General features: G+C 35.7%; 1 protein-coding gene and 1 non-coding gene across 2 annotated transcripts; one reads left to right on the forward strand and one right to left on the reverse strand.

Annotated features, from left to right (window-relative positions):
• Positions 1 to 862: 862 nt before the first annotated feature.
• LOC131705824 (5S ribosomal RNA) lies at positions 863 to 981 on the reverse strand. Its single transcript, XR_009310564.1, has one exon. It is a non-coding gene; the product is annotated as a 5S ribosomal RNA (ribosomal RNA).
• Positions 982 to 2,860: 1,879 nt separating this feature from the next.
• On the forward strand, positions 2,861 to 3,964 carry LOC131701638 (TRAF-interacting protein with FHA domain-containing protein A-like). Its single transcript, XM_059000661.1, is given in 2 exon segments — positions 2,861 to 3,214; positions 3,293 to 3,964. A coding segment is annotated over 1 exon segment (576 nt). The 5' UTR covers positions 2,861 to 3,214; positions 3,293 to 3,311; the 3' UTR covers positions 3,888 to 3,964.
• The last annotated feature ends 7,444 nt before the right edge of the window (positions 3,965 to 11,408 follow it).

Below are 11,408 nucleotides of genomic sequence, written 5' to 3' on the forward strand. Positions count from 1 at the left end.
CGTCCACAAGAGACATTTTTTAAAGAAACGGTGCCTACATCTGCAATTTAAAGAAACACTCTTTTCCTAATATAACATTTTCATTGTATCATATCGCACTTTCCAGTCTGTTGGGTGTAATGGGTTCCTTCAGTTTTCAGTATAAGTATTTATAAATTGCATTCCCGTAATGCCTCTCGGTATATATTTGCATGCGCCTTTATCATTGGAGGACAAGATGCCAGGATTTACACAGGACGACGTCATTCGTGCAGCAGCATGTGAGTTGTTCCGCAAAAGAAGCGACGGGTCTGTATACACGTCTGCGTAAACGAAAAAAAAAAATGTAACACATGTACGACTTTCAAAAAGAAAGCAAGCAAAACATTGGTCAAACATTTGTTAAGGTCACACATAATATAAATAAACTCGAACGAATGACGGGTCACTAAATCCGTTCTTGGTTGATATGCTCGTTTTGTTCTCTTGTTTGGCACAATAATCTAAACACGCAGTTTGTGGCTTTAAAACATGTCTCGTTCTGTTACTATAATAAAAAGTACTTCATCAACTTTTATTTCTTTTTTTAATTCATTAAACTAACCATAACTAGCAAAACTCGTCAGTACTTTTGTCTTAACCCTGTTCACATTTGTTTGTATCGGACCGCTACTGGTAGTTTCGGCTTAGAATATAATACGATAACCCTTTCTGTCCTAACTCAGTTTTCAAAACCAGTAAAGGCCGATACAATACTTGTTCGTGTGTGGAATGGGACAATAAAAAAACAAAAAAAAGAAAACGATGTTTAGACTTACAGCTTCCAGGTTAGTAACATAAATAACAAGGGAAATAGCGCCCCCTGTCAAGCTGCAGAAAGAAAAGCTTACAGCACCTGGTATTCCCAGGCGGTCTCCCATCCAAGTACTAACCAGGCCCGACCTTGCTTAGCTTCCGAGATCAGACGAGATCGGGCGTTCTCAAGGTGGTATGGCCGTAAGCGAACGACAATCTTGGTTTATCTCTTTCATAGTATTAAGTTAATATCATTCATGCAATGACAGGTTGGGGGAGGGATTTCCAGATCTCTAATTTGTCACAAACGTTAACATTTAAGCAGCTCTGGGCTCCACGTGTGCGGGCCCGTGTGCCCGTGTGTCTGTGTGTGTATATATAGCAGCATTAAAAGTGCCATTAGATTCTTGCGAAATTGTATGTTCACAAAGTAGTAGCCACACGTTGGCATTGAAAGTGTTAAGTTCTCAAAGGCATCCATTTTGTATATTACCCTCTTTTAGTTTGAATCCAAAATCCAAAAATAAAAAAGAAAAAAAGAAAAAAAATAACATTTTATGCCCCTGTAGCTGCGATGTGGAGTCTTGCATGCCCCTGTAGCTGCGATATGGAGTCTTTCCATCCACCTCCGTTTGCTTCAACCGGAGGCGCATGCAATTTATATATATATATATATATATATATATATATATATATATATATATATATATATATATATATATATATATATATATATATATATATATATATATATATATTTGCATGCCCCGGTAGCTAAATGCTTAGTTACGGCTCTGGGCAAAACCAAAGCCCATGGCCAGTATACAATATTTTTTCTGTATGCATTCTTTTCTGTTGAGGAATACTGACACCGTTGAAACGGTGAGTCTTAGGTCGCCTGCGGATACATTAGTCCAATCAATGCGTCTGAACCTGGGGTGTAATCCCAAGGTAACTGCTCACTGTTAACAGGTTTGAAGACGTTAATTCTCGTTTTAAGTAATACAGTGTCCCCTACAAGCTCCTGTCTGTTTTTTGTCCCCACTTTTTCTCTATAAACTGAATTCTACTGTAAAAAACACACCTGACACGTGTGCTGCAAACTCAAATATCTGTAACATAAGAAGAGAAAAACCTGGTTAGTATTATTTTATTTGTTCATAAATGCTATGTACCATTACAATGTGGTATGTATAGTGTAAAAACAACAAAAAGTAACACATGTATTAATTATATAGTTGGCTACAATAAGTTGTTCTATAAAACTGCTAGTTAATGTATATTTGAAAAAAATATATTTATATTTATTTTCACAAAACTGATTAACAGTTATTAATAAGGTGAGTTTATCTTATACAAGGTTGTATATCTCTACTCTGGATTGTATATCTGTACCCTGGACCCAAACACTGGGCTCAAATGCCAGGTATTTCATGTTATAAAGGACTATGCTTGTGTAGCTGTATTCAGGACCCAAACACCTGGCTTAGTTCAGTTTTGTGAAAATAAATAATAAATGTTTTATATATATATATATATATATATATATATATATATATATATATATATATATATATATATATATTAATACAAACAGTTGTTCTGATTCTTAGTTTATTCACCATGCAGCTACATCAACATTATATTACATTGTTTTAATGTGCACCAGAAACATTATGAAGTGCCACCGCTATATTACTTGCATTTTACATAGCTAGTGAAATTGTATAACATAGCTATTGCCTGCTATATAGCGAAATAATATTGTAAAGGGAAATGCAATGTAAACTAATACTGTAAAATACCACAGGAGATTTGAGACTCGTTGTTGATAATAAATATAATATTAATGAGTAAGGAAATACAATAATACAAAGGTTTGAGTGGTGTGATAGTTCATATTTAAGCAAACAAATGTGCAAAACGCAAATTGCAAACCTGACGAGTAACTGCATTACTTTTGAATGTGGTACGCTTGTCAAATCCCTTCAGTGCGCATAACCGGTGATCTAACTTTTTCTTTTTTAACCACGCCTAAAATTGACGTCAGACTCGAAACACCGGGTTTTTCATGAGAGCCCTCAGTTGATACGCTTCATTTTTCTTCCATCCGGCACAAGTTATTTACATCCAGTTCATTTCTTACAAAGCATGCACAAAAGTGCCTTCTCTAGCCACAACATCGCATTTCAATTTGAAGGTGACAAGTGAAACAAAGCACCAGCGTAATACAGTTTTTAGGAACGCATCGCATTCGGATTATTATTTATTAAAAATAAATAAATTGTGGATTGAAAAAAATAAGAAAAGTGTGGATTGATATGAATCCGCGCCTGCCTAAGTATGCAGTTGTTAGACAGTAACCCTGTGGTGTATCGGGGAATTTAGCTGTTAACAATACCAAATCATTATATAGTACTATTGAATCAGTGTGGAAAATGTATGTATATTTCTAACTATTCATTTCATTACATCATGAAATATGTGGTATTTAAATGCTTTATTTTTATTTTTTAAGAACAAAAAAAGCTGTGGAGATGCACAACATGGATGACATTGAAACGGAGGAGATATTAACCTGCCTCCGAATAACCGCTCATCATCCACTGCACAAGATCAAAAACGTGTTTAAGCTGATCAACTTCAACAAGAAAGAGAAGCACCTGGCAGAAGATGCCCTCAAAATCGGCCGTGACACAAAGTCATGCCGCATTGCCTTGTATGATCAGCGAGTTTCCCGGGTCCAGTTCAGCATTCGGGCTTTCTGACACTTCAAGAGCTCACAACTGTTATTTGAAATCAAAAATCTGAGCAGAAGAGGAAAGCTGATCGTAAATAATATAGAACTTGAGTACCTCAATAAGGTTGAATTGCCAAAAAAAGCCCTTGTGAGATTTGCAGAATTCCAGTTCTTAGTTGAAAAGGAAGATGGAGAGTCAACAGAAAATTTTGAGACTTTCTTTGAGTTGGCTAGAGCACCATGCCAGGAGGTAATCTATGTACCTTCAATGAGCCCAGTCCCTGAAACAGGGCTCCTGATCAATGCATGCTCCATTCCTCCGTACTGCAGCAGTCAAACTCCAGTGGAGATGGAAGAGTATGAACTAAAATAGTTGAACAATTAAGTAGAAAAATGAATTAGCGTATGGACTTAGTGTTTATAGCAAATAAAAAAATTCCCTGAATCTGACCTGTTGTGCACTTTCATTCACTTTATAGGTGTTAAATGTGTAATTTTGAAATGGCAAATGTTACAGCAAGCATGCTTTTATTTTCAAACATGATATCTGTTACTACAGTAGGTTAAAGACAAGACTGTCCTGCCTTCCAGGAAGCCTGTTCCTGCTTTACTTCGTAGGCCATTTCAAAGCATGTCAGTCATCAGGAGAAGCAGCTGTTTGGTTACTGACAAGAAGAAAGACTGTGAAGGGGTGGGGTCAATGTCACTCTCCACTAAGGAAGTGCAAGACAATCAGAAAGCAAGGCTTACAAACAGATTTCTTAAACCCAGTTTAGTACAATCAGCACCGCCTAATCGGGATACTGATAATCAGGATTTCTGCTTAATGGGACAAAACTTTGGTAGACGGTTCTTCCCAATGCTATTCATGTCGTTTTAATTGGAACGTCACTTAGTTTAATTGGTATACAGTATTTGCAAATGATGAGCTATAATCACTTTAATATAAGCAATGCAAAATACTAATGTGTCTAGAAGACTATGTAAAAATATACCTACTTTATTATAGAGAATGCTAATACTTGTGTAAGGGACTTGCATGTTTAATATTAATTGTAGAAGTATTACATTTTATCATTGTATTGCTCCAATAAGCTTTACGTATAAACTGTTCCACACAATGTGCAGGTAACATAGAAACATACATTTACTGTACAATTTACTGTTACCTTTTAAAGTAAGTGGGTTTTTTTCTTGTGTATTAAGCTTGTTTATAAAAGGTGAGGGACAGCAGTGTAGGCTAGGGTCAGACACGATGCTGGCAGTACTCCTAACTGCAAGCATGCTTCACTCCTGACCTCAACACCCCTGTTATTCAGTCCTTGCCCTTCCTGCCAACATTGCTGAGTTACCGGTATATGGTGTGTACTAATAGCTAAAAGAACCTAAGTCTAGACCAGAGGTGAGTCAAAGAGACTAGTGAGGTATAGCACTCCCTCCTCCATTACAAGGCTTGTGCTGTATATAAATAACTTGCTTGGTGTTCAGCATTTAGCAATAACATCTCCTTCTTGGCTGTCCTTAGTTTCAATGTTAACAGAAGTGTGGAGTAGTGGTTAGGGCTCTGGACTCTTGACCAGAGGGTTGTGGGTTCAATCACATCTGTATAATGTGAAATAATGTGATATCTTGTTAAAATTGTAAGTCGCTCTGGATAAGGGCGTCTGCTAAGAAATAAAAAATAATAACATAATATCAATGTATTTGTAGGTTTTGTATTTTTATTTAAAAAGAGCAAGCATTATGGATTGTTTCTTTACCTGCATGCAAATAAATAAATAATGTACATTGTTGTTTTGTTTCTTTTTAAGCAATACAGTACTGTGGGGTTGCAATGAAAAATACCACAAGGGTTTTCAATTCCAAAGGCTTTTAGTGATTCAAGAATTTCAGGATTTAATCATCCTGGGGGTGTGGTAAGCATGCATACTTGAATCATATGGAACTTGCTCTTGTGTTAATTAACCCCCTTTCTTACTAAATATAATGGTACCACCAAATAGGTATTTGTCTCAGCTTTTTATTGAGAAGAAAAGTGCAGTCATTTTTAAAAATGTTATTCATTTTCTTGGAATATAGAACAAATTACGGATGTGAAGTTGGAATTGCCCCTCTTCAAAACTAGGCAGCATTTTTTTAATAGGGAATATAACTGATATTATCCATTTACTGAGAATAATGTTGATGGTGGTGGTCGTCCTCCTTCTAACTTGAAATGAGTCTGCAAAAATGAGTCTGCAATGGAGAATGCCAAATCTTTGGGGAAAACTAAGTAAACAAAAAGGGTCTTGGTGGCATTACTAGGCAATAACAGTTCCATCCCTAGTTCTATATTCTTAGAAAATGGAACTGGCACTTCTGAACTGGCCTTATTAAAAAAAAAAAATATTGGGTCAGCAGCCTTAAAACAAAAAGACGGGTGGAGCTTGCCCTTTTTACCTCATTCAGAGCCCTTACTAAATTTTTTGATATTACTGAATATATATTCCGAGGAATATATATTCAGTAATATCAAGAAATTTAGTAAGGGCTCTGAATGAGGTAAAAAGGGCAAGCTCCACCCGTCTTTTTGTTTTAAGGCTGCTGACCCAATATTTTTGGCAAGGGCAGAGAATATGTGAAAATTAGGAAAATAAAGGCTGAATAAAATGTTAAAAGTCCTTCGGAGGGGAGACTTATTTTTAATATACACACCTGAACTTTATTGATTGCTCTTACAATACGAACAGGTAAATTGGTCACCACTATCTAGCCTTTTTTTATCCCCTGCTGGGGATGTACTCTTCAACACGGGATATAGTAAAGGCAGTCACACTTCACGTTTTTCCATATATCTAGAGAACCAATTAACCAATTGTTATGAAACTTGGTATCAAGCATAAGCTATTTAAACATCAGATTCTGTGGATATACTGTATGGGGGTGTCTGTCTGTACATCCATCCATTTGTGTGTCTCACCTACATTTTTTGAATATAACTGGAGATCTGCTTATCCAGTCATCATGGAACTTGTTGAAGTTATCTCGTTGAGTATCAGATTCTGGTGCGTAGGGGGCGTGTCTACAGTTTTGTATCAAATTCTGATCAAACATTCAATTGCTAATTCTTAACATACTGTTCCTATATGTCATGGTCATCATTTTTTTCATCATATTGATAGCTCTGATTATGAATTTACAGCGGGGGATACATGTCACTTAAATACATGTTGATTTTAGTCATAAAATTATGCTGGTTTACTTTTATTCCCACATTTACATGTATTTTGTACGTCCAAAAGACTGGGGTATTTAACTTAAAGATGCAGGCATTTTTAACACAGCTTAAGTATGGGGAAGTGGAACGTCCACCGCACTTTCACTAAAAACCATGCTTATGATATTTGCTATAAATAATTATACTTTTTTTAAGAAACCACATTTACAGACAAGGGAAGTGATGTAATAGACTGCAATGATTTTATTATCCTGTGACTCCCTTTCAGCACCATGGTGTTACCTTACTGGGTTTGCAAAACTTGTTCTGCTTTTAGATTAGCTGCTGATCCTTTAACAACAGGGTCATCAATAGTAAATAATCTGTGAGCAAGAAGGGTTGTGGGATTAACTCATAATCAAGACCATATACACAGTACTGTGATTCAGATGTACTGTTAAACGCTAACAGTATAATAAACACCATCCCCTTACATTTTTATTTTGCTTCCTTGAGCTGCGGCATAGTTTGCAGGTCAACATTCACATAGTCTCTTGCAGTATCAAGTATCAAGGTCAGGTTTTCTGATATAAACAAAAGGATACTGAAGACCCATAAAGAACGTAGTAAATAAATCACCCAGGAATCCTACAGTGAACAGAACAGAAACAGTTCAGAAGCCTTATATGCCAATACCATACATGTTCCCACACCACAGGAATGTTTTTGCTAAAAGTAAATCTCAATGACCAACTGTATATCCTGAACATGTAAGTGTGACATATCTATGTACATCAACACGTACATAGTCTCAGAATACCTAGGATACCTGTTGGCTTACATTTTTGTTTTGTTTCCCTGAACTACAGTAGAATTTGCAGGTCACAGATATAGCCGGTTGCGTTTGCAGGCAGTAGCTGGGGTCTGTCTGTTTAGTTCAGAGTGACAGTTGAACAAATGTTTCCAGGAAAGAGAAAGCTTGTATAGTTACAATTAAAACAAAAAATAAAAAAAGTTAATGATAAAGTTGACCACATATAATATATCAACAGTATGTACAGCGTAGTTTAACAAAAGAATTAGCAATTAAATGTTTATCACAATTTTATAAGCGATTATCTAGCTATATGCAAAAATGTAAGTGTAATACACAGATGGTCGGATGTACGGACAGACAGGCAACCCCATATGTTCACACAATCTGATTCTCGCTGCAACTTATGCTAAATAGGTTAATATAAATATTCATGACACTTGGAAAAAAGTGTTTCTCCAGATATATGGAAAAATGTAAAGTATGACATGTATGAATCTCCATACTTGCAACCGCCTCCACTATATCCCTTTCGAAGGGAATTTCATCCTGTGTGGCATAATTCAAGTTCAGGTTTTCTAGTGCAAGCAAAAGGGTATAGAAGAACCACCACTGAAGAATGTAGTAAAGTCATCAAGGAAACAAAGTCTGAAGAGTACCATAGATATTCTCACACCCCAGCTGTAAATACTGCATTTCCTGTATCATGAAAAAGTAAATCACCACAACTCAGATCCTGTACTAGTAAAAAAGTACATAGATACCTCTATATATCCCAGGATACTGATACCTTCAATAACTTGTACTAATGAAGGACCTTCATCACAATGACCAGTAAGCAAGTGGTTTTCCTTGAGATAACAAAAATAAGTATGACATACATAGGGGAAGATGCACATCTACAGCTCTGGCCAAAAGTTTTGCATCACCCAATATAATTAACTAATTTTGCTTCATAAAGTCAAGTGAAGCCTGCTGAATAATATTACGCTAACATATTGAATGACATACCGCTTTGTAGTTTTCCAAGTACTTAACAAAAAAACTGACAAATTGAAAAATGTGACATTGAAAAATAACATGAAATACTGTACTGCTAGTATGGCTTCCAGTAGACTTCTGCGATATAATTTTGTAGTTTCTTCAATTGCATTATGTCAATAGAATAACTAAATTATGTTTACATAATTTTTATTTTTTAAATTATGTCTCAATCCTAAAATTCTAGGTGATGCTAAACTTTTGGCCATGGCTGTACATAAATCTCCTACATCAAGAATATCCATCCCCAGCAGGGGAACATTGAGCATTTTGCAAATAAAAGTCATTTTAGTTTATTTATTTTATATAGCACCTTTCATACCATGGTATCTCAAAGCGCTTTACAGACAGCATGTTAACAACTCAGAAATAATGAAACAGAAAGTGAAACTATGTTGGGTATAACCTTCCTTTCAGATTCCTAGAAATTATGAACAGCAGCATCTTGAAAAACATACTATGCTAAGAGACAAGGAATAACAAAGAGTTATTTCCTAAAAACAGGCTATTGAGTCCAGGCTGTGTTCTTTCAAAAAGGTAAAACCAACCTGAATTTAATTCCAAGTACGTACATACATCAGTACTCTACACAAGCTTGTGATTTAGAGTTGTTTGTGTTGAAGAGGTGAGCTTTAATGCTGCACAGCCATGCTGAAGGGATGACTCCATTTTACTTGTTACACCCTCTTCACAGCACATCACTTCAAGGAAGGCTGACTACAACACTTTGGTCTTTAAGGAGTTTCAGTTTTATACATACATGTAAAACGATTGAAAGCATGTTACTGCTACTTGAAGTGCTGGCCTTGCATTGTTGTATTGCACAGATATTACAGTCCAAACTTTATTATTATTATTGTGGAATTTATACTATTGAACCAGTGAATACATATACAGATGCTCCTTTTAAATCACACAGTACCCAAAATGTAAAATATGTATAAAATAGAGTTTATTGGATTCTAGCCAAATTAAATCTGAACATCACTATGAGGCCAGGGATGCATGAATAAAGTTTGGTGAAGATTAATCCAAAATCAGTGCAGTTATGTTCACCATAGAGTGTGACAGATAGATGGAAATGATCAGCCCATAAAGGTCCGTTTTATATACAAAAAATAACCCAAAAAAGCAACATAAAAGAGAGGTGCAAATTAGGCCAAAAGAAATTGGATGGTGCGACAGGGCAGAGGCTATACACATGTGTTGTGTTGGCAGGGAAGGAGTTAATGTCTCCCTGCTAACTCCACTTGAGAATGTGGCTGGATTGAAAATTGCACAATTGATGCAACTAAGCTCCAGCCACAGGTGTATAAAAAGGCTGTTAGGATCCTTTTGTAGGAGGGGAGTTTTGGTAGGGTATGTACTGTGTTTGCGAGACCACGAGTGAAGGCTAATGCCCAGCCAGACGTAAAAAAATATTTGTAATTTTGTTTTGTCTAAACCTTTTTTGGCCCTTGTGCCTTTCTTTGTTTATTGTTAAATACAAGTTTAAACTGGGTCTGCTTCCTGACATTCACCAGCCTTGGCTGTGACGTTATCCTTTCACAGACAGACAGGGGTGTGACATTTTTTAAACAAATAGAAAAATAATAAAAAAAATCTTGTCCAAATACTAGAAAATTCTACTTGTCCTTAAAAATCTACTTGCCCCCTCACCATCCCATAACACACACAAATAGAATACATTTATGATCTTGCTTTATTACACAATGAACACAATCAATTAGTGATTAATAATAATTTTTGCTTCATGAAATTAAATAAGGAAAACATAATTCAGTCCAGACACACTTGCCAAAACAGCCCTTCTAATTTTTGTGCATGACACATGGCAAAACAAAAACAATAATTAAACTAAAAAGACTCAAACTACGGCGATACCTTTTATTATGAGGCGCAGCATTTCAGTATCTTAGGTTTTGGTTTCGATTACCGTATATACCATGATGTTAAAGTGCAGCATTACTGGAGAGCATACTAAATTGCTTTACATAACCAAGAATGCTTACTGACCTGGAATTTGGTTACAATTACAATTTGGTGTAAAATGAAAACCAGACACGGCATCTATAACATTTCTGATACTACTTCCTGAGAGTTGTGGCTACCACTGATACTTTCAGTTTTTAGGTAGGAGATCACTAAATTACACTTAGAGACATTTCTAAAGAAATGAATTTGAGAACATTTTAAAAACATTTTTTACATTCAAAACTAGGTAATCATAGGGCATATTTTATCATAGATTAAAAATGTTATTCTCTTAATAATCTTCAAATCCTCAGCTGTTTAGAAAGGTATACTAGGAGTGTACTTTCAGTGGGTATTTGTCCTGATACACAAGGCAAAAGTCCCGTTATGTCAGTCAGACCTCAAACAGGTAGAATGTTCACCAGAGAGGAAGGGTTAAATTATTGGTTTCTAAACTACATTACCCAGAAGAACTGTGATGAAGCTTGTTTAAAACATTTTGGTTTCCTATATGGCCATTGAAATAATTTTGTTTTGTGGGCGTTTCAGTGGGCATTGCGCTGTCGGCCTCACACTGCAAAGCTGTATTTAAAATAATTAAGTCAATCTATAGCTTTACAAGCCTACTGCCAACCACTCAAGATTAAGTAGCTTTTTAAAACGAAAACAAAAAAACACACTGCTAAACCGTTACATATAAAATAGTTTAAAGGTTTTTGTAATTTTTATTATGTTACATATTCTTCCTACTCAGACTTTACTGGGCTCCTACTCTAGACAAAGGCAATGTAATACTGTAGTATTAAATTAAATTTAAATACATTTGTTACTGTGTGTGACTGAGGGTTTGTGAATTAAAAGTATATATG

Source organism: Acipenser ruthenus, chromosome 2, assembly GCF_902713425.1.
Source record: "Acipenser ruthenus chromosome 2, fAciRut3.2 maternal haplotype, whole genome shotgun sequence".
In the NCBI taxonomy this organism is placed as follows: Eukaryota; Metazoa; Chordata; class Actinopteri; order Acipenseriformes; family Acipenseridae; genus Acipenser; species Acipenser ruthenus.